General features: G+C 45.0%; 2 protein-coding genes across 2 annotated transcripts in view; both read right to left on the reverse strand.

Annotated features, from left to right (window-relative positions):
* Positions 1 to 1,133: 1,133 nt before the first annotated feature.
* On the reverse strand, positions 1,134 to 12,779 carry dus2 (dihydrouridine synthase 2). The gene is made up of 16 exons (XM_079276806.1): positions 12,711 to 12,779; positions 11,608 to 11,744; positions 11,176 to 11,221; positions 10,963 to 11,054; positions 10,824 to 10,867; positions 9,624 to 9,684; positions 9,504 to 9,551; positions 8,825 to 8,890; positions 7,364 to 7,434; positions 6,792 to 6,878; positions 6,273 to 6,441; positions 5,807 to 5,928; positions 5,579 to 5,719; positions 3,494 to 3,581; positions 2,809 to 2,882; positions 1,134 to 2,024 (listed from the first exon to the last, which is right to left on the reverse strand). The coding sequence occupies exons 2-16, from the start codon at positions 11,728 to 11,730 to the stop codon at positions 1,760 to 1,762; spliced, it is 1,497 nt and encodes a 498-aa protein (XP_079132932.1). The 5' UTR covers positions 11,731 to 11,744; positions 12,711 to 12,779; the 3' UTR covers positions 1,134 to 1,759.
* A 2,929-nt stretch (positions 12,780 to 15,708) lies between these two features.
* slc7a10b (solute carrier family 7 member 10b) overlaps positions 15,709 to 27,964 on the reverse strand; it is a gene marked incomplete at its 5' end in the record, with an annotated part of 15,307 nt that continues 3,051 nt past the window's right edge. The window contains 10 exons of the mRNA XM_079275729.1: positions 15,709 to 16,275; positions 16,375 to 16,552; positions 17,211 to 17,360; positions 19,019 to 19,115; positions 19,190 to 19,293; positions 19,891 to 20,014; positions 21,509 to 21,662; positions 21,750 to 21,875; positions 25,821 to 25,972; positions 27,098 to 27,302. Of these exons, the coding sequence (XP_079131855.1) occupies positions 16,145 to 16,275; positions 16,375 to 16,552; positions 17,211 to 17,360; positions 19,019 to 19,115; positions 19,190 to 19,293; positions 19,891 to 20,014; positions 21,509 to 21,662; positions 21,750 to 21,875; positions 25,821 to 25,972; positions 27,098 to 27,302 (1,421 nt within the window). The 3' untranslated portion in view covers positions 15,709 to 16,144. The remainder of the gene's footprint in view (positions 16,276 to 16,374; positions 16,553 to 17,210; positions 17,361 to 19,018; positions 19,116 to 19,189; positions 19,294 to 19,890; positions 20,015 to 21,508; positions 21,663 to 21,749; positions 21,876 to 25,820; positions 25,973 to 27,097; positions 27,303 to 27,964) is intronic.

A 27,964-nucleotide genomic window follows, 5' to 3' on the forward strand; every position in this document is an offset into this window, starting at 1 on the left:
ATATATTATATATATATATTTACATACATATTAGATATATATATTAAATATAATTATAAATAAATTAAAACAATATATATTTATATTAAAAATAAAAATAACGACTGCCAAATATACGGAAGCATTTAACGGACTAAATTAAAATGAAAAATGTAATCTCAAGATATTTCCCACTTGTCAAATTTGACATTTAAATTAAATTATGTAATTTGCATATTGGAAATTGCATATGACATTTTTTCTTGTTTTGCATTTATTTGTATATATATTTTATACAACTATACATTTTCTTCAACACAATGTTTGTATGGTGCAGTACCTTTATTTTTTTTTACTTTTTTGTTTTACTATTATTAATTCATATATTGATAGATTTAATAGAGCTGGTTTTTATCGGTACTTCGCACATCATGGTTTTGTACTTTTACTGCAGACACAAATTTCCTGTAAAGTTTATCGGATGTTTGTTTTCACACGTCAGTTTGCAACAAGAAGTTTTAAATATGGCTGAAAAATATTAACTGAATAAATGTAGCGCAATAACTTTATATTTTTATTTTAGTTTATTTTGAGACTCAGCCGCATTAACAAACATGGTCTCAGAGTTAATCTCATATTTCCCAGTGCCGTTGAAGGCACCATTAGCCAGCGCGGTGACGTCGTCAGTAGCTGGGCGTCAACATCTCTCAGGTTCAAGTCAGGACTTTTAAATCATTAGAGCAGAGGAAGTATTTTTATCCTTTAGTGTAGAAGTACTAATACCACACTGTGAAAATACTTTAACATTATTCGTATTACTAAACATTGTCATTATTATTATAAAACATTACATAATACAACTAATTGTTTCAGCTGCTTGTATAAACTTGTTGAATTCATAACTAAACATAATACTCTATAAACTGTGTTTCGTGTTAAACATGTTTATTTGTAAAGTAACTAAAGCGGTCAGATAAAAGTAGAGTCGAAAGTGGCACGAAAAGAATGAAGTAAAGCAGCTCAAATGTGTACTTCAGTACTAAAGTAAATGTACTCAGTTACATTCCACTACTGCATCAATAAATAATAATAACACACAGATAAAGAAATCCATCACCTTTGTTTGTGTCTTTTAATAGTTTTCAGTTGAGACTTTAAGTTCAGAAAACAATAAAATAAACAAACATGAAACCTTCAGGTTCATCATGAGGAAGATTCCTCAGCTGAAAACTTTAGTGAACGATGACGAATAAAATAAAACTCGATCCGTCATCAACGGATGAAGCAAACGATTATACGTTTCCAAAACCATGATTTAAAAAAGTTCCATAAGGCACCGAGTTCATTCAGGAATATGAAATGATGAATCGTGAATATGAAGGTTCAGCTCTGCCCCCTACTGGTGAACATCTGAACCTCTTCAGTGACCAGGTAAACAAAGAAACAAGGATTCTATTCAAATAAAAAGATATATATAGATATATAAAAACTATATATATCGTTTTCAGTTGAGACTTTAAGTTCAGAAAACAATAAAATAAACAAACATGAAACCTTCAGGTTCATCACGAGGAAGATTCCTCAGCTGAAAACTTATATATATATAAAAAATAAGCATTGTATGACCGCCCCAATACGCTGTCATAGCTGCTGTTTGTGTTTGAGAGACAACAATCTGAACTTCATCTGAGAATGTTTTTGATGCAGAGAAACAAAGAAAAAATCTAAAATAAAGAAACTGTTGATTTGTTTCCCGGTTCACACAAACGTCTCGTCTTCTTCATGACGTCATCGGTTGTTTGTGACGCTCACCGTTGTCCACGCCGACGCTCTTTTTCTTGTCGTCCGTCTCCCGTTGGGTCTCGAACACGTGACGCTTGTTGCTCCTCTCTTCCCCTGCGGTGCCGTTCGGCTTCCCCTCCCCCTCCCTCTTCCTCTTGCAGACCAGGCCGGAGTCTTCCTCGCCGATGCGACCCTCCGGTACCCCGAGGACTCGCAGACAGACGACGGCGGCCGCTTGCTCGGCGAATTTCTTTGACTTCTCCCTGAAAACAAATGACGAGATCAAAAACCAAATAAAATCAGTTATTAAAACTTAATAAAAATTGATGTTTCTCCAAGTGTGAGAGAGACAGCGTGTGTGTGTGTATACGTGAGTGTGTCTCTGTATTAGTGTGTGTGTGAGTGAGTGTGAGAGTGAGTGAGTGAGTGAGTGAGTGTGTGAGTGAGTGAGTGAGTGAGAGTGAGAGTGTGTGTGTATGTGTGTGCGTGCGTGCGTGTGAGTGTGAGTGCGTGCGTGCGTGTGTGAGAGAGTGTGTGTGAGTGTGTGAGTGTGAGTGTGTGTGTGCGCGTGTGTGCGTGCGTGAGTGTGTGAGTGTGTGCGTGCGTGCGTGTGAGAGTGTGTGTGAGCGTGTGTGTGTGTGAGAGTGTGTGTGAGCGTGCGTGTGTGTGTGAGTGTGTGAGTGTGTGTGTGTGTGCGTGTGTGTATGTGTGTGTGCGTGCGTGTGTGAGTGTGAGTGTGTGTGTGTGCGTGTGTGCGTGCGTGAGTGTGTGAGTGTGTGCATGCGTGCGTGTGAGAGTGTGTGTGAGCGTGTGTGTGTGTGAGAGTGTGTGTGAGCGTGCGTGTGTGTGTGAGTGTGTGTGTGTATATGTGCGTGCGTGCGTGCGAGAGTGTGTGTGAGCGTGTGTGTGTGTGAGAGTGTGTGTGAGCGTGCGTGTGTGTGTGAGTGTGTGTGTGTATATGTGCGTGCGTGCGTGAGAGTGTGTGTGAGCGTGTGTGTGTGTGTGTGTGTGTGTGTGTGTGTGTGAGAGTGTGTGTGTCTGTCTGACCACAGAGTAGATCTGTATCTCTTCCCCTCCACAGTGACGGTGGACTGAAACGATCGGTCCTCAGAACGCTGCACCTGAAAACAACAAAACAGTAAACTTCATCTCCATCAATCAATAAAACACAAATATGATCTGTAATATATTTTGACTGTTGGAAATCAAAGATCTTGGAATTATTGTTACGCACCAAAATAAAAGGTTCATTCCTTGAATGTGATATCAGATATTTTATCATCAGTTTCTGCAGACTTTGTGGAATATGGAAAGAATTAATACCACAGAAGAAGCTATTTTTAACACAGTAGCTTTGATGTTCGTCAAACTTCAAGAGGCTTGATGAAGAGGAAGAGGAGCAGACGATGAAGAAGAAGAATCTCCCCACTCACCCGTCATGACAGTATACATTGTAATAAGTAATTATATTATATTAAAGGCTCGTCATCTAGTTTTGATCGAAGTAACTTATGTTTCCTTCAGAGAACCAGAGCAGTGATCTATTAGATAACCGTCTTTATTCCAGCAGCAGAAGAAGAAAAGAACCAGAATCCATCATTTTGACCTGTTTCGGTGTTTCTGAGCAGCTTTTACAATCTCTGACGGGTGAATTCACTAAGATTTGATCATATATTGATGAAATGTTGATCACACATGTAGCCGTCATCTTATTGGTGCAACACACTCTCACCATCTCATAGAGCGGCTGCTCCAGCTTCTCCTTTCGGCTCCACTCCAGCAGGAACATCTTAGGAGTGATGTGAGGAGGATACTCCCTCCTGGAACCACAAACACCAGATCACCACACGTTCAAAGACCAGATCGCGGCACGTACAAACCCCGCGGTCCCACGGGTTACCCCGCGGCCCCACCCGTTACCCCGCGGCCCCACCCGTTACCCCGCGGCCCCACCCGTTACCTCGCGGCCCCACCCGTTACCCCGCGGCCCCACCCGTTACCCCGCGGCCCTACGCATTACCCCGCGGTCTCACGCGGTCCCACGGGTTACCCCGCGGCCCCACGGGTTACCCCGCGGCCCCACCCGTTACCCCGCGGCCCCACGCGTTACCCCGCGGCCCCACCCGTTACCCCGCGGCCCCACCCGTTACCCCGCGGCCCTACGCATTACCCCGCGGTCTCACGCGGTCCCACGGGTTACCCCGCGGCCCCACGGGTTACCCCGCGGCCCCACCCGTTACCCCGCGGCCCCACGCGTTACCCCGCGGCCCCACGCGTTACCCCGCGGTCTCACGCGGTCCCACGCGTTACCCCGCGGCCCCACCCGTTACCCCGCGGCCCCACCCGTTACCCCGCGGCCCCACGCGTTACCCCGCGGCCCCACGCGTTACCCCGCGGTCTCACGCGGTCCCACGCGTTACCCCGCGGCCCCACCCGTTACCCCGCGGCCCCACGCGTTACCCCGCGGCCCCACGCGGTCCCACGCGTTACCCCGCGGCCCCACGCGTTACCCCGCGGTCTCACGCGGTCCCACGCGTTACCCCGCGGCCCCACGCGTTACCCCGCGGCCCCACGCTTTACCCCGCGGTCTCACGCGGTCCCACGCGTTACCCCGCGGCCCCACCCGTTACCCCGCGGCCCCACCCGTTACCCCGCGGCCCCACCCGTTACCCCGCGGCCCCACCCGTTACCCCGCGGTCTCACGCGGTCCCACGGGTTACCCCACGGCCCCACGCGTTACCCCGCGGTCTCACGCGGTCCCACGGGTTACCCCGCGGCCCTACGCATTACCCCGCGGTCCCACCCGTTACCCCGCGGCCCCACGCGGTCCCACGGGTTACCTCGCGGCCCCACGCGGTCCCACGGGTTACCTCGCGGCCCCACCCCTTACCCCGCGGCCCCACCCGTTACCCCGCGGCCCCACCCGTTACCCCGCGGCCCCACCCGTTACCCCGCGGCCCCACCCGTTACCCCGCGGCCCCACCCGTTACCCCGCGGTCTCACGCGGTCCCACGGGTTACCCCGCGGTCTCACGCGGTCCCACGGGTTACCCCGCGGCCCTACGCATTACCCCGCGGTCCCACCCGTTACCCCGCGGCCCCACGCGGTCCCACGGGTTACCTCGCGGCCCCACGCGGTCCCACGGGTTACCTCGCGGCCCCACCCCTTACCCCGCGGCCCCACGCGTTACCCCCGCGGCCCTACGCATTACCCCGCGGTCTCACGCGGTCCTACGGGTTACCCCGCGGCCCCACCCGTTACCCCGCGGTCCCACGCGTTACCCCGCGGCCCTACGCATTACCCCGCGGCCTCACGCGGCCCCACGGGTTACCTCGCGGCCCCACGGGTTACCCCGCGGCCCCACGCGTTACCCCGCGGTCTCACGCGGTCCCACGGGTTACCTCGCGGCCCCACCCGTTACCCCGCGGCCCCACGCGTTACCCCGCGGCCCCACGCGTTACCCCGCGGTCTCACGCGGTCCTACGGGTTACCCCGCGGCCCCACGCGGTCACCTCGCGGTCACCTCGCGGCCCCACCCGTTACCCCGCGGCCCCACCCGTTACCCCGCGGCCCCACGCGTTACCCCGCGGTCTCACGCGGCCCCACGCGTTACCCCGCGGTCTCACGCGGTCCTACGGGTTAACCCGCGGCCCCACGCGGTCCCACGGGTTACCCCGCGGCCCCACCCGTTACCCCGCGGCCCCACCCGTTACCCCGCGGCCCCACCCGTTACCCCGCGGTCTCACGCGGTCCTACGGGTTACCCCGCGGTCCTACAGATCAAACGGAAGGAGCTCTAGTTGAGTGCACTGACTCACCGCTCAAACCTGACGGCCATGGTGGCGACATCTCCGTCCATCACCAGCGTCTCCGGCTGGCTGCTGGTCTGCAGGGAGTCCCTCTTGGCCTGCAGCTGGTTCTGGGTCTGCTGGTAGAACTCCTGCAGCCCCAACGCCTCGCTGCAAAAAACACACGACGTCACCGACCCGACGCTCAGAACCACCACGAGTCATTTCAATCACTAAAATAAAAACCAGTGGTCGTACCTGAGCTCCGCGCTGCTCTGAGCCGCCTGCACCTGCTTCCCCAGAGGAGACTCCACCTTCTCTCTCAGCATCTGACACAGACAGTACTTAGTGTTGAAGGCGTGGTTGTTGTACCGGATCGCCTACAACACCACAGAAGAAGAAGAAGAAAGTAGTAGAGTAAGAGGTTTACACTTCAGAGGAGACTCCAGGTGAATATGGTAAAAAATATATAAATAACTCATAGATAACATGAAACCTCTCCAGTTCATTACTCACATTAAGATGATTATTTATTGTATTACAAGTGTTCTGACATGTTATGTTTAAATATGCAAATGAGGCATTATGCAATGGTAACTTTTGGTGAATTTAGTAGAAATCTACAGACGTAAACAGACAAAGTAGTAAAATAAATGTTTTATTTCCACGAGTCAGAAAGAAGACGAGTTATGGAAGAAAAATTGACCAAAATCTGTAAACTCACGTGTTTGAGGTAGTCCTCCATGACGGTCTCCAGAGGAAGAGGTCCCTGGTCTCTGAACACTGAAGCGTTCCACATGGCGGCTCGAGCCAACATGACCGACGAAGCTCCGGCCGCCTTCCTGAAGTCCTCGATGTCCATGTTGGTCTTCACCAGATCCAGAGATCCTCCACTGAGAGACAGAGGTACTTTATACTGTACTACATCTCAGAGGTACATGGTGTACTTTATACTGTACTACACCTCAGAGGTACATGGTGTACTTTATACTGTACTACACCTCAGAGGTACATGGTGTACTTTATACTGTACTACACCTCAGAGGTACATGGTGTACTTTATACTGTACTACATCTCAGAGGTACATGGCTGAGTTTTATGAATAAACCCTGTGACGGATTATTTTCTGTCCCAAACTGATCTCAAGTCTCTGCTAGTTGCGTTCACTGCCCTGTTTAACAAACTGAAACCACAGTTCTCCGTCTGTTGGAGCTAGAAAGAGGAGGTGGTGTTGAAGCTTACTTGGCGATGACGGGGATGGAAACGGCCCGAGCGACGGCCTGCATGTGATCGAGGTGGAGCGGGTGGCGAGGACGCTCCTCCTTCAACCTGAACATCACATCAACCGGTCAGTGAACGCACCCAAACACACGAAGGAAGCAGCCAATCAGGAGCCAGATGCATCCGCCCTTTGACTTAATCAATCATTAGTTATAACATATATGAAGGGCAGCACGATGAGACACAACATGAAATACACAAAACTATATATATTTACGACAGAACTTAACTACGAAAATATTAAAATCTGCTTTTAACCTGGGATGATAGTAAATGCTTCTTTTTCTTCATTTGTTTACTGTTAAAATGTAATTTATCTGCTTTGTTTATATTGTTATTACTTTTACCGTTTCTGTCTTTACCATGTAAAGTGCTGTACAAATACAATTTATTATAATTATTATTAAAAGACATAAAGATGGTTAAAATAATATTCAAAACATGTCAAACATGAATGTGAGAAAAGACCAAAAATTGACAACGTGTACAATATAATATAAAGTAATATTTCACGTCGTCTATATTTCGTTTACCTGCCGTGAACGGCGACGGCAGCGACGCCCGTCTTCTCGATCCTCTGGACCAGACGGATCGTCTCCTCCAACTGGAACCAGTGAAGAACACGGAACCAGTGAAGAACACGGAACCAGTCACAGGACACGGAACCAGTCACAGGACACGGAACCAGTGAAGAACACGGAACCAGTGAAGGACACGGAACCAGTCACAGGACACGGAACCAGTGAAGAACACGGAACCAGTCACAGGACACGGAACCAGTGAAGAACACGGAACCAGTGAAGAACACGGAACCAGTCACAGGACACGGAACCAGTCACAGGACACGGAACCAGTCACAGGACACGGAACCAGTGAAGGACACGGAACCAGTCACAGGACACGGAACCAGTGAAGAACACGGAACCAGTCACAGGACACGGAACCAGTCACAGGACACGGAACCAGTCACAGGACACGGAACCAGTCACAGGACACGGAACCAGTGAAGAACACGGAACCAGTCACAGGACACGGAACCAGTCACAGGACACGGAACCAGTGAAGGACACGGAACCAGTCACAGGACACGGAACCAGTGAAGAACACGGAACCAGTCACAGGACACGGAACCAGTCACAGGACACGGAACCAGTCACAGGACACAGAACCAGTGAAGAACACAGAACCAGTCACAGGACACGGAACCAGTGAAGAACACGGAACCAGTCACAGGACACGGAACCAGTCACAGGACACGGAACCAGTCACAGGACACGGAACAAGTGAAGGACACGGAACCAGTCACAGGACACGGAACCAGTGAAGAACACGGAACCAGTGAAGAACACGGAACCAGTCACAGGACACGGAACCAGTCACAGGACACGGAACCAGTCACAGGACATGGAACCAGTCACAGGACACGGAACCAGTGCAGGACACGGAACCAGTCACAGGACACGGAACCAGTCACAGGACACGGAACCAGTCACAGGACATGGAACCAGTCACAGGACACGGAACCAGTCACAGGACACGGAACCAGTGAAGAACACGGAACCAGTCACAGGACACGGAACCAGTGAAGAACACGGAACCAGTCACAGGACACGGAACCAGTCACAGGACACGGAACCAGTGAAGAACACGGAACCAGTCACAGGACACGGAACCAGTAAAGAACACGGAACCAGTGAAGAACACGGAACCAGTCACAGGACACGGAACCAGTGAAGAACGCTTAGATTTAAAGAGGAACAGCTTCCTGTTTCAGAGTTTCACAATAAAAGCAGCCTAGAAAAAGCTGGAATTAACTTTGTGAAAGCGCTTCCTTGGACTTCATAACAGAAAAGAATAACTATTATTGAAGGAGGGATGAAAAACATCGATCCAACAGCTCAATCATAACTTTTCAATGGTAGCGTATTTATCTGATATATTTAACCAGAAGCAAAAACAATCATAAGACGATAATAACGTTTTTCACATCTTACCGAAGGCAGGATTCGTATTTTACACGTGACCGGTATAGAAACTCCTGTGACGAGCTTCTTGAGGATCTACGGATAAAAGACGAGCAACATTAACTCACTAACGTTGAATTAAAATGGAAAAATGTCCAGAAATCATGTCAGAAAATACGAGAGAAACGTCCGACAATATTATGAAACTATGTGAACGACATCCAACACAGATATGGCCAAATATTATTTATACATTATGTGAAAAATATAACTGAAAATGTAAGAAAAATATCTGAAAATGATTTATAAAACGTATGAGAAATAGAAATGTGAAAACTTGAAATTGAAAAATATGGACAAATTATAAATAATAAATATATGTGGAAAAGATTTGTCATTGAAGAGCGTCAGAAAACTATGTGAGCAATATCTGACAAATATGTGAAAAATGTCCAAAAATAATTAGTAAAAGGTAAGAAATATAAATAACTGAATGTAAAAAATGTCCAGAAATGATTTGTAAATAAATATCCTGGAAGAACGCTGGCATCAGGCGGAGAGACATCTACTTCTTCTTCTACTGTGGAGTGTCACGCTGGACGGTAGCCATACGCTTTGCATTCCAGCCACCTGCTGGACTTCCCTCGCTCCTTGCGCGTGTGAACAGCGCCTGACAGGTTTCTAGTCATCTACAGGAAGCTGTACTCACCGCCTCGATCTTGTCGGGATCTGACAGAAGAGCAGCTCCCATCCCGCCCTGCAACAAGGCAAGAGGTCAGAGGTCAGAGCTGCAGGCAGCAGGCTGCAGGTTTACCGACAGAGAACTCACCTTGGTGGAGTATTCTTTGGGACAGCCCATGTTCACGTCGATAGCAGCCACATCGTGCTCCCTACAGGACGGGGAAAGGTTCAGCAATGCATCATGGGAAACTAAATGGATTGTGATGGACTGATGCTGTGTTTTTAGCTGAGCTGGACCAGAGAATGTTGAGTTCAACACATCGATGATGCTGTTTCTGAAGAAGGACCGAACAGTCGTACGAACCAGCTTCAAGAGATGCGTCTAAAGCGCAGCGAGGTGCATCTCATTCATCAAGATGTGAGGAGGGATTGTAAAAAGTAACTGATAATTATTATAAAAGAAACTTTTAAAGTGTTAAATTTGAGAACAGAATTTGGTGTCGTGTAACTTTACTGAACTGAAAAAAAGCCAAAACCATCTAAACAGCGGAGTTATGTGATGTGTAGAAAGATCATTGGATCATAATCCTCCACATTGTGTTCTGTACATGTTTATTAAACTGATCTGAGGCGGAGCAACAGCTGCGTTTCAAGCTTTAACCTGGAATTAAAAACACGGTTCAGGGACAGAGCTGTGGACTGTAAGAAATGTGAGCAAAAAACTGTTAGCAGATATAATAAAAGTGTTTAATAATTCATAATTAAGAATTCATAATTCGTCATAATCATAAGGGTTTTGGGAATGCATAATTAAGATAAACATAAAGTGATGTAGGATTAGTAGCTAAAAGAAATGAAGCTTCTGCCAGGTTGCAGAAGCGTAACATTTATACTGAAGGATTATCATAGAAGGGAGTAAGTCATAACTGGGGACTGAATGTGTTAGCTGCTCAGGGAGAGAGAGAGATGTGCAGATAGGCGTTTACAGAAGTTAGCCAATAGAAATTGAGATAGACGGAAGGGGAGGAGTCACGAACGAATATGTGGGAGGTTTGATTTAAAGACTTTTTTCTCTCGTGTGAAGGCTCTCAGACGACGGACGTGTTTTATACCTGAGGAGCTGAGTTGAGTTTTTTGCAAACGGGGTTTTATTGATTTAATATTTCATAGGAGTATGTACTCCAATGTTTAACTGTAATCGTACTTGCATCAGTGGAATTAAATTCCGTATAATTGTAAACCAGTCTTGGTAGATTTCTTATTGGAGCGTGTCGACTGTAAAAGCAGCGGACACACGTGCTCCGGCCTTCTCTCTGTGGGGTGAGGTCTTAGCCTCAACAGGACTCACACTAGCCGGGCTACGATCAGCGCTCTGTCCGGGTCAGCAGTTCCCTAAAAGAAGAAGAAGAAGAAGAAGAAGAAGAAGTAAACTCACGGCTCGGACTGAGAACGATCTACACATTAAGTATGAACGTCTTCTGTCTCACCATCTGGAAGACGACTCGGTCCTTCTCCCTCTCACAGGTCCTGAACATCACTCGCTCATCCGGGGCCACAAAATCCACCGTCTGCAGCACCTCTGGAAACACACAATTAAAAACAAGTTTATTCCTCATGATGCTCTGAAACACAGGATCCAAGTACGTCCTTCCAGCGCTGCCGGTGTTTAACTTAAAGTGAGGGTGGAAACAGACTCTCACCGTTCACCACTCTGTGACATTTCGCCATTTTGATGTCGATCAACTCCTGAAACAGACAGAAAAGAGTTAAAAACACGTCAACACTCAAATACACACCGACAGCAGGAGACAACCTCTGACAGGAACACATACAAATACAGGAAAACAGTCATTATGAGGACACGCTTCATTCAAATAAATGAGTTAGTATCTAAAAATAATGACTTCGTATAATAATAATAAAGTGCATCTTGTATGAGGTACTAACTCTTTGTTTCAATAAAGTGTTAATAAATAAAGACTTATGGGATTTTATTTTTTCTGGGCTTCCACAGACTTCAGATGTAAGTGTGTGTGTGTGTGTGTGTGTGTATGTGTACACTGTCCTGTACGAGGACAGTAACATGTGTACAGAGCTTTGTAGTTCCCTCATTAACCCCTAACCCTCCTCACCTCACAGTAAACCACGTCCGCTCCGTAGTCCAGGGCCAGCAGCCTCATGGGCAGAGTCCCGATCCGGACCATCGGGGCCAGAGCGGTGATGTTACTGAAGCTCAGCCGGCCCGCTGCCATCATGGAGGCTCAGAGGTCTGTGAACGCCACGGAGACGATCATAATATCATATTACATTAGTATTATTATTGTTAGACATGCATAAACTGTTCTTGATTCATGTTTATTATTAGTTAGTTTTGAATTACAATTATTGATCAAATATAATATTTTATAATATTATTGATTACGTGTCTGACTGTTCTTGATTCATGTTTATTATTTTTATTTTATATTACAATGACGGTAATAATACAATATTAATATATTATAATGTAATATATTATTATAATATAATTATGTTATAATTATATTATAATATTGTATGTAATATTATTATTATTATTTAATAGGGACATCAGATCCAGAGTGGATCCGTGTAGAATATCAGCGTACACACAATAATAGTTAGACATCGAAGCCTCGTTTTCTCACCAGACTCCGCTCACCAACCAGCTGATTTAATGAGGTTTCGGTTTTTACCCAAAGTTCACATTTAACAGCCGACAACTAAAAACCACAAACTTTAAACCTGAATTATGTTGATTAACATTTCATCCAGAGAACACAATACAACACATATAACAGTAAGCGTTAGCACCGGCTGCATTTCTAGCTAACGTTCCTCTACAGGGCGGAGGATAAATCCGTCTCTCTCCAGCGGCTAAAGCCGAACATTAATGAACAAATGATTGACTTTGAATTGCAATACACGATGTAAAAGTATGCCGGAGTAACAGCAGAGCGCTGCTGATTGATACACTGATGATAGTTACACTCGTTCAAGTCTGTTAACAAACCGACAAGAAAGCGAACTTTAAACTGCGAGTGTCTGAACGGAGTCTGGTTATGCTAACGTTAGTGCTAACAGTGTAGCTAGCTGCTCCATAAACAGTCCGTTTGAACACAATGTGAGCTAAAGGATGGATTCATATGCTTCAGAGGCTTCTGTTGGTACAAATGTGTATCTGTATCATGTAGAACTTTACATCCAATGAACTCACCGGCATTTATGTAACAGCAGCTGTAACGTGGGGAAGAAAAACCGAGCGTGCTGTTTCTACTTCCTGTTTGGACTCTTACGTCACCACAGCGTCATAGATCATGTAGATCAGCACGACATAGGTAGAGCCATGGTTATATATACAGTGGCGGCTGGTCAATAGACCCCACCTTGAGCCACAACAAATACAATAAAATAAATAATAATAATAAACTATGCAAATTGTCAATATTTGTGTTTTTGAAATATGGAATCACCCAGTAATATGTGTAAAATATGATATCTGCAGTAAATATATGCTTTTCCTGCACGTCCTCTCCGCGTGTGCACGTCTCAGCAGCTCTGGGGCGCTGGAGAGACTGCCCAAAAGAGGCGGAGCTATCAAGCAGTTTAGCCAATTGCTGATTGAAGATATAAATGAGTGACATACAATTTAGCCAATCAGTGTCCTCAAATAGACTTGGTGACTTCTGACATATAATCAGACTTATAATCAGAACTATTTAAACCAGAGATTCAGATTCGTTGTGATAAAAGTAGGATCAGTAGGATGATCACATTTTACAAAGTTTGTGCAAACTTAAACTCTGATTATTATATTTAATAAGGGGTGGAGGGGGAGGGGTGGATGGCTGGTCAAATCTGTTAAAGTCTAAAAATGCTAACCGGCTAACGTTAATTACGTTGCTGTTTTATAACAGCAGTTATCTGACAACCAAAATAAAAACCCAGAATCATATAATAGAGGTTATGTGCCAAATGAAATCATGAAATGATAAGTGAGCACAGAGTCGGGAGTAACTGAAAGTTGGCTTTGTACCGTTTATAGAGTCAACATGGGCAAAGTGATTCATTCTCCTACCAAGAAGAAGTGGAGCGACATGTATCATATTAGTCACACGTTTCATTAGCATGGCTTAATAAACATAACAACATTTTAAAAATCGTACTTTGCTGCAACGATTCGTGAGCACGTCTGCAGTAAATCAGTGGATTCCATCAAAGCAGAGCGATGTGCATCGATGTGAGAGAGCAGGTGAGATGGACACGACTTCCTTTTGTTAACAACAGATTAATAAACTGGAGCTTGCACTTGGTCTCCGGGAGGCGACGGTGCTTTGTGCAAAAAACGAGTCCAGCGCGTCTGTATTTACAAAAGAAAAGAGTTCAAACTGAGCGGCAAAGAGAAAACAGACGGTGGAACACCAAAGTGTTTCTCAAATATACAAATGCAATACACAAACAAAGGCACTCGCCAAATATATTAAAAATCGAATAGAGTGAATCAGTTAATAAACATTTGAATGTACATTTCCCCCGTGAAGGCCTTTTCAAACAAAGTCTTCAGTTTCCATGAAAATAACACATTTTTTCAAAAGTTAACACATTCAATCTATGATCGTGATGGAAAGTACATTTACTCTGGTACAATTCTGAGGTACTTGTGCTTTACCTAAGTACTTCCATTTTCTGCTACTTCATACTTCCACTTCACTACATTTATTTTAGCTTCTAGTTACTTTGCAGATTCAGATTAAAAAGACAAAATACAATCAACAAATAATCAAAACATAATGAACAAAAGTGATGCATCAAGAACTATAATCCAATCATAGGATATATATTGTTGTGAAATGTCTGCATAATGACTGATTTACCTTTTTGTACTTTTTACAGAACATCTCTGGAACCAAACTGTAAAAACGTTTTTGGGTATTTGTGACGTTCCATTCAGTTTCTCTACAGCTGGTTAGCTCACTACCTGTGGGCGGGTCTTATATTACAAATGGTAGGATACTAACTTAACTACTACTACGACTAAAGTAAAAGCTGTGACTATGTTTCTCCACCACTGCTGTCTGCAAACACGCTGTTTTGTTGGTGCATTTTTATTCTACGCTGTTTGAAGTTTAAATTGATATTCAATTGATATTCAATGTATAGTATTAACAAATACATCGTCCGAACAGCTGATACTTGCACCAGCAGTTGTATAATGAACGCGATGAGTTCCAAGATTTGACATCAGCACATGTTCTAGATTTATCCAGATGACTCAGTGAACCTGCCGTTTGGAGGAGAATCTGCGGCAGATTACCAACATGTGGAAATATTAACGTGTGACATCCGGCCGGTACGCTGTTCTGCTAGCTTCTGAGACTCAATGCACTCTCTCATTGAGAGAAACTTTTACTGCTGTTTCTGAAAAAATGAAACGCGTTCTGTTTCCATATTCTGAGATAAATTAGTTCCTATCAGAGGATGTAAGAATTCAAACATCAAAGTTAGCAACAATTCATTTGTTAGCATGAAACAGAAAACTCCAGTCCTGATAAAAACCTAACTATTGGATTGGCTAGCTCCTCTGTTGGGCTACGACAGTATAATGAAATAAACATTAACATCTAATTGAAACCAGAGTCTGCAGCCTTGCAGCTCTGTTCAGGTATACGGTTTACCAAGTTCACCTTCTCAGTTTAGCGTGTTAGCATGCTAACATTAGCTACTTTGAGCTAACACAAAGTCCATCTGAGGCTGATGTGAATGTCAGTAGTTCTGCAGCTATTTGGTCGTGAACCAAAGTGTTGGACACATCAACAATTAACAATCAGAGGATCACCAAAGACATTCGGGTTCATCATCTGGGGAACATGAATGTCTGTACTTAAATCCATGGAAATCATGGCCACCCTCATCGAGACACAGAAGGAAGTTCACAGAATGCTTCTTTTTTTGCATTTCTGCCAATGTGATTAAAATCAAGTTTCCTTATTTCTGTTAAAGAACCCAACGTTCTGGTTTTCACTTCGGTTCTTCATATGGACGGTACTATCGTGTGCATTATCGATCTCTACTGACACGCGTGTCTCAGCCTCCTTTTCCATTCGAACAGGATGCAAGATTGGTAAAAATGTCAACAATGTGTATATTAGTGGGAACAACATGACACTACAAGCAGTCATGCAGCAAGAAAGAAGAACAGAAATACACGAAGGCTGTTGGAGTTGTACTTTGGGGTTTCACTCAACTGCAGGTCTGTTCTGAAATAATACATTTTCTTAATTCTTTTCAGAACACTGGCGACAGATTGGCTTGAGACTTGGTGTGAACAGGAACACGCTACAGGAAAAAACAACAACAAATGGGATCCAGAATGGCAATAAAAGTCATTTCCAACAGTGTGAAACCGTTGGCAATAGGTTGTTGTAACTTCACGGCTTAGTAGAAAAGAGGAGAACATAAAAAGTGCGAGCCGCCCGCTCAGAAGAACAGGCGTTTCCACTCGACCGCAGGGGACACCAGAGTCTCAGAGGGTCAAAGGTCAGACAGGAAGCTCCCAAACCAGGAAGAAGTGTCTGGACTTACACAGTGATGGAATAAAAACAAAGAGGCAAAAACAAAAAATGATCTTCACATATTCAGAGAAACGTCTTTTTAAGAATTGGCAGACAAACTGCTCCTGCCTGATGACCGGTCAGTCCATTCTGAAGGATCGGCGATCTCGATGGGGTCGAACTGAGGAAAGACCACGAAACACAACCTCTGGCCCACGTACGTCGCCCTCTCTGCAGGGAAACAAGAGATGTTCAATGAAATACACAATATACATTCGCTCCAACAGACAGAGTCACAATCCTTTAACAAACCTCCTTTTGGAAACTCACCAATGAAGCTGTAGATGCACTTTGGTTTTTCTTTCCAATGGACGCCCAGGAAGTAGACGGGTACGCCGGTGAGCATGATGACTAAACCGACGCCACAAACCACCGGCTCTGAGTAAAGACTGAAACCCAGCAGCAGCGCCCAGAACATCAGGTAGCACACAGGAACCAACAGGTTCACCTGAAGGAAACATGTGGTTTAAAGTTCACAATCATTCCCAGATTATGCAACTATATATATATATATATATATGTATATAATATATATATATATTATATATATATATATATATATATATATAATATATATATATATATTATATATATATATATATATATATAATATATATATATTATATATATATATATGTATATAATATATATATATATATATATATTATATATATATATATGTATATAATATATATATATATATTATATATATATATATATATATTATATTATATATATCTATAATATATATATATATTATATATATATATATATAATATATATATATATATATTATATATATATATATTATATATATCTATAATATATATATATATATATATGCAGGAAATAGGTAATAAATCAAGAGAGAAGTAGAGTCATTTTCTCATAGACTTCTATACAACCAGAGGAGTCGCCCCCTGGTGGACACTAGAGAGAATGCAGCTTTAACACATGAAGCACCGGCTTCACTTTTCAGAACCGGAGGTTGCCTCTTGATTTCCCTCTGACACGCAAGTAAAGTACCTACAGTTTGTACTTAAGTAAAGTACTTTTGTAAATGTATTTGGTTATATTCCGCCACTGGTATAAAGAAGCATCGGTACCTTGATGGGTCGGAACAGGTTGGGTTTCTTCCAGCGGTAGTAGATCAGGCCTGCGATGGTGACGCCGTATGATAGGTAGTTGATGAAGGAGACATAGTTGATCAGGTTGTGCGTCTCTCCGATGCAGAGTATAACAATCGTGGCAGCGCACTGAAAAACACAGCAAGGCATGACAATGTGATGAATATTAAAAAGGCACACCACCGATGTTAGAGTTCCATCTTAAAAGATCAAAAGTACTTTGGAAATATACCATTAGATGCATTTTGAATTCAAAGATAAAAGTGTGGCTTTGCTTTCTGTATGTTCAGTACAACACACATAGTATGGGATATCACGCCCCGCACCACATAACTAAAGACACTTATATTTACGATATTACGCTCTTGACTTCGAGAAGAACATCTCTGCCGAGTAAGGACAATTAGCCACAGCTGGTTAACTTTGTTTTGTTGGCGTTCTACTGCCGGCTCAAAGTTAGTTTGACAGCCCGTTGTTCCTCTTTCCACAAGCTTTATGTCTCGGATTGAGCTTGAGGCATAAACAGGCGAAGAAGAAGTCTTCTGTCCGCCCCTGTCCTCGGGGGAATGGCTTCATGTTACCATCACGAGGGATGCTCGTGGATTGTCCATCCATGCTGGGAGAGCGTTCACTGAGCCCAAGTCCTGTGCCTTTCCTAGCCAGCTCAACCCGGGACTGTCGGTTATTTGCTTCTCAGCTGGAGAGGATTTACCAAGCTCAGACGGGCACTGAGCTCCATCCTCTTACTCCAGATATATCAAGTCTGGCAGAGATCGGTACACTGGTGCCCCCTGACGGCCCGCTGGCACCTCTTCTCAATGAGGTCAGGACTGCCATGGCATCTATGTTGGTGGCGCAGAGATTCCAGTTGCTGACTCTTTCCTACGTTCTAGATAGAGACAGGGACATTTATTTGGATAAGCCAGCGTCCACTGAAGTTCAGTTTTAGTCGCTCGACGCCATCCAGGCGAAGGTTAAGCTGCAGTAGAAGCATCATTGCTGGATGCATTTCATACAGCATGGCCCACCAGGTAGGGAGCCCAACAGTTTCAATGAATCTCTGCTGCCTTTCAGAGACCTGGTTCAAGATGCAAACTTCCTTGCTTAAAATCTTGCAACGCATCACAGTCGTAAACCCCAAAATCTTCAGAATACAAAGACCTCAAAGGAAAGACCCCAACACCCCAAATGGTTGGATAAAGGACCGTCCAATCCCTTGACCTGACAATGTCAACTACATGCCAGGGCCTGGTGACGAATAACGTTACAGGATACCGCCTGTTCTGGAAAGAACTCATCCACACCCAGAACTGCAGCAGCTACATACCTACCTGTTGAGAGGTCCAATTAAATGGCTAAGAGTCTGCCCCCAAGTGTGGCATGATCCAAAGATCAAGGGCGTTCAACCAGTGTTGTCAGGACTGAAATTTACACCCAATTCAGTTCTCCATTGTCAATTTTTGGACTTTCTTTCCGGAGCTACTGCATAAGGGTCTCTCTTTTTCCACGATTAAGGTCTACTCTACAGTTATATCTGATGTTTTAAAAGGAGTCCATCGGCTGAGGCCTGTGGGTAAATCTAGCATCTGGTCGCCCGTTTGAGCCCATTTAAATGAGATTTATTTCATACAAGACAGAGGGATCAGAGCTCAGAGGGATCTTTGTCTCTTTCAGTTATCAGTCTGGTTGAACCATTGTACTAAACTAGAAGAACATCCGGTAAAGAGGAAGCTATCTCTGAGTGAAGCACAAACATTGGTGTATCATCAGCGTGAGGTTGTACGTACGCAGACCAGCAGGGCGGGGATGGGGGTGCAGTTCTTATAATGGATCATGGCCAGCAGGCTGGGCAGGTGACCCTCTCTGGCTCCAGAGAAACACAACCTGAGGGCAGAAACATCAGACGGCCCGTCAGCAGAGTACCGGAGCACGAGGGAGCACGAGGGAGCAGCTCTCACCTGGAGGAGGTGAACAGGTAGCCGTTGATCCCTCCGAAGGTGGACAGAGCCACGGAGATCGGCATGACGACGGAGAACATTCCCAGCAGCTTCTCCCCGAACGTCTGGACAGCAGAACGACAGACAGAATGACTGATGTGATGAAACACCACGACATGACTGTGAGAGATGGACAGTTCTAGCGCTGCACTGAGTAGTTTCACGTTGACGTTCAAATTCTGAATCAACATTTGTACGCTGCACAGCTTCTTCATCTGTTCTTTGTGTTTCATGCCGTATGTCGGTGCGGATTGATTCAGACTCGTGTGATCTCGTCCAGAAGTCAAGATGATGATGACTATGTTATGATTTCCAAAATTCACAAGATGTTTTCATCTAACGAATTGTTCTGCTTCAATCTATATTTGTTGCCTTTTATCTGATATCCATGTGCTTTATACTCTTTTTTACTCTATACTCTATTTAGTATCTTATCGAAATGTATGAATTCTGGATCTACTCGTCCTCTAGTGTAAATGGAAATGTAATATTTATACGTTATTCTGTATGTCACGATTGTACTGGAGTAGCTGTACTTGGTTACATTCCACCACTGGTTGCTTGTTCCTGATCTAGAAAGTGTTTCTTTGTCCACCGCTGACCTAAGTATCTGAGAGATGAAGCATGATTGCGACTCGTCGTCATATCGCCACGTTACTCACTACGGCCACGGCATTGGATGACAGCAGCTCCTCGGGCGACATGGAGGAGAAGTAGGCGATGTTGGTGAGCGTGTACACAATGGTCACCAATGGTATGGAGATGTAGATGGCACGAGGTAGATTCCTGACCGTGGTCACACGCCATGCACAGATGATACAATCAAAACCAAAAAGAGCGATCAAACATGCATGAAGGTTGGGTTCACACACAATCACAACATGTAGAAACTGGTGGCAGAACGCAGCCGGTGTGGATGGTAGATGGCAACCGACACAAAACTCTCCAATAACTCGGCTCATTGTTTTGAACTGTACCTCCAAAAAAACATGAACAGAAAATATGGATCTCCTTCGATGAACACAGTTCATAAAATAGTTCAGAGCAAACTGGGGAGAAAATGCAAACGAGCCACCGGTTACGCACCTCGATGAAAGTAAAAGTGAAATTGACATCACACCAAACATGACATCACAAAACAAATGTAGACGTAAAGGCCAACGACGGATATGAAAGGAACAGTTCATGTTACATGTTAGTGTTAAAACAGGCCCAGAACTATTCCTGCACATTTTGCCTCGTGAAACGACAAACTGTCCACTTGTGAGGATTTGTGTGTAACTGCTGTGTTTCCCTCAGTCGTGTCCTCCTACGAGTCCCGCCCACTGCCGCGCATCTCTCCGTAGGCACAGCGGTGCCTCATCTCCTGTGATCGCCTCCAGCTGACATCAATACTCGTCACTCTCATCCCAGTTGTCAGTCCGTCCGTTTACCTAGCTGGTATTCCGACCCGTGAGTCGTCCGTTTGTTCACTCTCTGAAGATCCGTTACTAACGTTGTCTCTCGTTTCTTCAACTTGCCTGCCGTCCAGTGTCGAGCCTCGGGTTTTCACCTGTACGAGGAAGCCTTCCAGTTCCTTCCTCGGAGATCAACTGTGTAGTCTTGGCGTTCCTGTGTCGAGCCTCGGGTGTCACACAGACGATCCGGCCTGCCTGCCAGCCGCGGACGCGGACCGGCCACTTCCCGGCTGAGATCCGAGCGGAGCGCGAGGACGCGCCTCCGTACTGACGTTTGACAGTTTTCCTGTCGGCTTCGTCTGCCGCTCAGCAGGATTCGTCCCTCTCCGGCTTGGAACCGTGCGGAGGCGTGGAGACGCCTCCGATTGACTTTGTCCATTTCCTGTCTTTTCCCTTGACTGAGAGAAATAAACTACCTTGGTTTTGAAATAGAACTTTGCTGTCTGAGTCTGCATTTGGGTCCGTGAAACACCCCACATCACAACAGCACTTTGTTTCTTTTACAGATTAAACAAACACAACGTGCACGCGAGATGCCGGTCGGTGGATTCTGTTACCGTTGGACGGAGCCAGGCTACTGCTTCCCTCTATTTCCAGTCTTTCTGCTAAGCTAAGCTAACCGGCTGCTGGTGCCCCCTCAATATTTAATGAACAGATAAGAGACGTATCGATCTTCTCTGCCAGAAAAACAATGTCAAACTATTCCGTTTAAGATTTGATTTAGACAAAAGCTGCCCCTGGAAAAACAGTCTGAGCAAACAAACACGCTGAGTCGGAAGCTGGAAGGTGATGAGAAGGTGATGACAACAGTGGGCATATTCACCGTCTGGGTTCAACCACTTCCTCCGTGACGTAGTTGAGGAAGTTCCAGCCACTGAAGGCGAAGGACGCCTGCAGGAAGGCCAGAGCGATCTGACCCACCGTCGGCGTCCTTTCCATGGCGAAGGCCACCTGGGGAGTCAGCGCCTCGTAGTTCCCTGCAAAGATAAATCAGACATTTGAGTGGTTTCTTTCTTCTTCAGGGGAGCAGCAAAGCTTTATGGCTCGCAGGCTGAGGATGCTACCCTTGCAGATCTGGACCAGGCCGACCACAATGATGAGGCCCAGAGCCATCAGCTTCCCCACCGTGAAGACGTCCTGGATCCTGGTGGCCATACGAACGCTGGAGCAGTTCACCCAGGTCAGCAGCACTGAGCAGAAAACACACCGTGAGGATCGCAGTCGAACCGGGAGGACGCGGGGAAAACTGGCTTCAGTAAGGCTGGTGATCTTCTTCAAATAGTTTTTGTTGCAACGCCCGTTACATCCCAAAAGCAATCAATAAATCAAATACTCTGACAACAAACAAGATTCAGGTATCTGTTGCTGTCACATGGCTGTAATAAGCCAAGAGGTCCAGTCATTGAATTCAGCCTGAATGTAATGATTGGACGGGCTACCTGTCCACCTACCGTCACTGTGCCTGTTAGCCTATCAGCTGTGAGTACTAACACAGACTGTGTGTAAGAAGTGTACGTAGTCATCGTGACGTCACTCATTGGTTTGTGGACGTTATGAAGTCTGGAGTTCAGCGATTTCACCGTCACCATCTTCGATTACGCCCGTCGCCATGTTGGTTTTTATTAGCAACCAGTGAACAGGAAGTGACCATATCTGGACTGAGGAGCGACGTAGAGACGCCGTATACGTCTCTGGTAGAGACCTGTCAATCAGCGTGTAGCCCCGCCCTAAAGCATCCCCTGCTTTATGGTGTGTGTGACTCTAAATGGACCATAATGTACTAAATGAACATCATGCTGTATTGAAGAAGACTTGAAACTAGAGATTGAGACATAAACTCATGTTTACAATGTTTACTGAGGGAATAAATCAAGAGAGAAGTAGAGTCATTTTCTATAGACTTCTATACAACCAGAGGAGTCGCCCCCTGGTGGCCACTAGAGAGAATGCAGCTTTAACACGTGAAGCTTTGGCTTCACTTGGCACAACCGGAGGATGCCGCCTGGTACTAAGAGTAGCCATGTTGGTTGTTTATGTTCATGAGGATAGTTTTGGCCTTAAAGGAACGGGCTGTCACTGTGTTTCTATTCACTGTGTTGGAGCTACTTTTATTTGTTTGAATATCTTGTTTTTACTTTTGTATTTGTTTAGTTGACACTAGGGGGCACGATAACCAGCAAGGCACTTGTTTAGGTGACAGGTTATAGGTAGTAGGGATGTCCATATCAGGTGATGCAGCAGGAAGGGATGCTTTGTTACCAGAGTAAGAGAGAGACTGCAGGAGGAATGTTTGCTTTTGTTCACAACAACACAATCAACCTAAAACGCAGTTTAAAATGTGCAATTTATTCGGACGGAACAGGATAATGATGTCTGCTTACAATGGTAAAAGGATTGTTTCTATCTGCATATGACACTGTAAATAACTGATAATATATTTCACGTTAATTCCAATGGAAAGTTTCCACCTTGAATATAACCTGGCCCTTATAATCTACTAGTATGGGTCAAGCTTCAAAAACACTGGATCCTACATTTCCCATAATGCAACTCAGCAGCATCGTTTCATTGAATACAAACATCCTCAAAACTTTCTGTTATGAGTCTATTGATTTATGATCTTTTTTTGTTGTTGTCTCAAAACCCAAACTGAGATAACCCTGATGACATCACCACAGCGTGACATCATCCGCGGTTTTCCTCAGACTTGACAAAAGTTCCCGCGGAGCAAGAGAAGACTTTACACAGCGGGCCTATTGTTACTGACAACGTTGAGAAAAAGGTACACTTGTGCTCCTTTAAATGCTTCAGCGCCCGTAGAGTCACTGCACTGGGGAGCCGGTGCCGGTGTTCCTGCCGGCGGTGGGCGGCAGCAGCCGGTTGCCATGGGAGGCAGGAATGTGGGAAACGGGCGAGCGAGGGAGGGCACGATTGTTTCACCTCGTCCATCATTGTCACCGGCTTTGCCCCGCTCTCTCTCATGGTGGCCTCGCTCTCCCACACAAAGACGAGCTGTCAGCCCCACAACACAGACCACTTCCGTTGCGAAGAGCAAACAAAACGTGGCAAGGCCCCCCCCCCCCACACACACACACACACACACACTGCAGACCCAAGAATCCTGGGCCGAGCTCACGTTTCAGCATCCAGCTCCAGAAAAACAAACAAGTGAACGATGGAGTCAGAGGAGAGGAATCACGCGCTGAAGTCTCGCCGTTTCACCTCGCTGACGTGATTTCACGCCAGACGGTTCTTTACTCATTGACAGGACAAAGAGGCTTTGTGGATTAATGGCGTTCAGTGCAGGTAGCAAGCAATTAGGCAGCCTGACAGCCACACGGACTAATGTGGACTCAGCTCCGGGCTGCACAACACTGACATCCTGCATCATGGGCCTTAGTCCTGTCACTTAGTTCTGACAGTCCTGAAAGTGCTTATGCAGCATTTCTTTCTTGATAGAATCAATGTTTGATGGGAAGATGAGGAGTGAAGAAGCTGCTCTCACATCCCCAAACTCTGCAGATACTTTTTGCTGAGGTTAATCATCTAGTTTTTCCTTCCATGAAATACTAACAACGTAAAGTGGAGTCCGTCACCTTTGAGCCCTTTGCTAATTGTTCAAGTCCGACTGTCAATTTTGTAAAAAGGTTTCGGGTGTGCTTGTTGGAAGTGAGCATATCTGGACTGAGGAGGAGTGACGTAGAGACGCCGTACACGTCTCCGGTAGAGACCTGTCAATCACTGTAGCCCCGCCCTAAAGCATCCCCTGCTTTATGGTCTGTGTGACTCTAAATGGACCATAATGTACTAAATGAACATCATGCTGTATTGAAGAAGACTTAAAACTAGAGATTGAGACATAAACTCATGTTTACAATGTTTACTGAGGTAATAAATCAAGAGAGAAGTAGAGTCATTTTCTATAGACTTCTATACAACCAGAGGAGTCGCCCCCTGGTGGACACTAGAGAGAATGCAGCTTTAACACGTGAAGCTTTGGCTTCTCTTGGCACAACCGGAGGTTGCCGTGGTCCAAACCTTTCGATTAACCCTTCCATTCCCTAAAGAGTGTCCAATCACAACACAGCGACTCTAACTAGACTCAGCAGGTCTGTCACTTTGTGGATTTCTTCCTCTGATAAAACCGAAAATAAACATCCCATCTTCTAGTCCTGCTCTCCTACAGCCATACAAAAGTTATTTAAAAAGCCTTCAGGCAGCTGTTACATAAGACTCTTCACATGTGACCACTTCCCCTCTGACTCACAGGACCAGACCTGTAGTTTATTGATCAGCATTAGAGAGGAAAGACCAGGATCCACCAGCAGCAGCCGCAAGACAATCATCCTTCATGAACGATGCCGGCGTGCTGAGAGCCATCGCAGCACAAACACCATCTCTCCATGCAGAATCTCACACAGAGCAGCAGCTCTGGTGTAGTGAGGCCACTGTAGGAGCCGGGGAGAGCGGTATTACTCAGAGAAAAAACTCAAAGTTTATGAGATGAAAGTCGTAGATTTCTGGGAATAATAAAAGCGTAAAATGTTTTGTCAAGGTAGCACGTTGTTTTCCTCGTAGATTTTCTTTTTTTTCCTGTAAATTTGCTAATAATCTCAGAGAATATCTAAACGTACAATTTATTTTGTGAAAATTAGTGATTTGTCTTCTCGGAAATTCCCCTCTAAATCTAAAGAAACCCTACTTTATCAAATAAATTTAAACTTTAATCTCAGATTGTTTTGCAAAAATAAAAGTCCTGCATTCAAAATCTTACTCACATTAAAGAATGAAGATATTAGTATCATCAAAATATACTGACAATACATATTATTTTATTGAGTTAAAACGATTGATGCATTATTGTGTTTAATGTTGGGAGTCAAAAGTTCCCTCTCAGATTTAGTGGAGTAGAAGTATAAAATAGCATAAAATGGAAATACTCAAGTATAGTACAAGTACCTCAAAATTGTGGTTAAGTACAAAAGTGCAGTACTTGAGTAAGCGCCTGTTCCAGCAGACGATGCTAAACACATATTGTTTTTTAAATAAAGAGTCCTTCATCTCTCTCTCTCCATGTAATCTGAGGAAGAAAGGAAGAAATCGATCAGACTGCAGACGAGGAGGAAGCCACTTACGGAGACAAGTGGCCGACAGCATCCGTGTGGCCACGTAAGGAGGAGCGCAGTCGGGGAAGACGGGCTGCAGGACGTAGCTGGAGAACGTGAGGGCGATGACGGCCAGCGTGGTCGGGTACATGATGAGGACGGCGCTCCACAACAGGAGAAACCTGGAGGAGAGGAAGACACTCAGCAACTAGCACTCTTTAATTCAGCATTAAACATTTACTACTACACACCTGAATACACATTACATGTACTACTACTGCTACAGGTGAGGGTTTTACTGCGTTAAGGCAGTTTACAACTGTTGGCGTTGGACCATGCTGCACCATAATGTCGTCAACTGAAAGTACGGTTTATTTTAGTGCTGCAACTAACTTTTGATTGTTTTCATTACGGATTAGTCTGAACATTATTATTATTATTATTATTATTATTATTATTATTATTATTTATATTTGACAACAAACTTATAATTGCAGCTGTACTGCGTTATACTTATAATCCTAAAAATGTGAATGCATTGTTGTGTAAGTGCACTAACATGTTAAATGTATCAGTGCTGTGTTGGTGAATAAAGGAAATGTAAAAAATATTTTGGGTTGACTGCACCCAAAAAAAGCAATTCTGTTGGTCAACTTAATTTACGAGTGTAAAATGAGTTCTACCAACCCTAGTAAGTTAAGTCGGACCCAACCCTGCTAAATAAGTTGAACTAACCTTAATAAATTAAGTTGGAGCAACATAATTGCTTGATGTTGAAAGAAAGCACTTTAATCGTGTGGAAATACTTCCATGACTTTATTAAGTTGTTGTTCATGGCGTGTGATAGCTGTGGTGTTAGTGTCCCGCTTTCAATGGAGAGTTTTAATGTTTAAAAAAACAAAATGACGATAATAAATAGTAAATGAGTGAATAAATAAATAAATCCACCTTCACCCAGGTAGCTGAATTGCTTCATCTGCAGGTGGTGTAAATGTGCTACACCTGGTTGTCACTTACTTTGACTTATTGATGGACGTTTATGGCAAAATTTGAAGAAAGTCCCTGAAGTATTTCCTGAGATATCGTATTCAGGGTTACGGACGAACAGATTAACGAACGGACCGATGGACGGACAACCCAAAAACATAATGTCTCCGGTCCTCTGCAGAAGACCCAAACCTTCCAACAAAGCGCGCTCACGAACCGAGAGTGAGCTCAGTGACCGAGCTGAGTAACGGCCACTGATTCGGCCATCGGACGCTCTGCATGAGCTCCTGCTGACAGTTCAGCAGAAGCTCTTCACTCACCCCATCAGACCGCCGAATATCTCGGTGACGTAGGAGTAGTCTCCCCCAGACTTTGGGATGGTGACGCCCAGTTCAGCATAGCAGAGGGAGCCCAAGGCCGCGATGCAGCCCCCGAGAACCCAAACCACCAACGCCAGGCCCACCGAGCCCGAGTGCTCCAGGACCCCCTTTGGAGAGATGAAGATGCCGGAGCCGATGATGTTCCCTGAGGAGAGCAGGGAGAAGGTATCAGGAGGTGTATCATTTCTGTTCACAAAATAAAACAAAGCCTCCACTTGTTCTCCAGATACAACATGGAGATCACATGTTGATAGCAGGTGGACTTGAGGTCTTCATATCCACGGAGAAAAGGGAATCTGGCTCATGGTTGTTGAGCTGCACCATATACTTCTTCCTTCCTGTGTGAATGTGTCTTTGCACTTGTTGTGTTTTTGCATGTAATCACAGGTGTCACGTGACCTGGATTACACATCGATGGTGCTATTGATGACACTGATACCATCGGGCAACGTGTCCGTACATCACACGAAGAGTTGCTCCTCATTTTTGGTGTGTTTTCCTACAAAAGTCCAGCAACTCGTGTCAGTTTCCACTCGTTACATGAAAACAGTCTTTTCAAAATAAACTTCTGTCTCCACAGGAAACTTTAAGATTTGACAGCAAAACTACTCAGTTAAGTTTAAGGAAAGATCGTCGTAGAAATGACCATGAAAGTGCTGAAACGTTACGCAAGTTACCTGACAAATAAATCAACGCTGACTTCTTGTTGGACTCCCGCCGTGTGTGCTTAGTGTCTTTATACTTCCTCGTTCATAATTACAAGAATGACGTACGAAATCATCTTCGAATTATGGCGCATTCTTTTTT

The sequence above is a fragment of the Melanostigma gelatinosum genome (genome assembly GCF_949748355.1).
Source record: "Melanostigma gelatinosum genome assembly, chromosome: 1".
Taxonomy (NCBI): Eukaryota; Metazoa; Chordata; class Actinopteri; order Perciformes; family Zoarcidae; genus Melanostigma; species Melanostigma gelatinosum.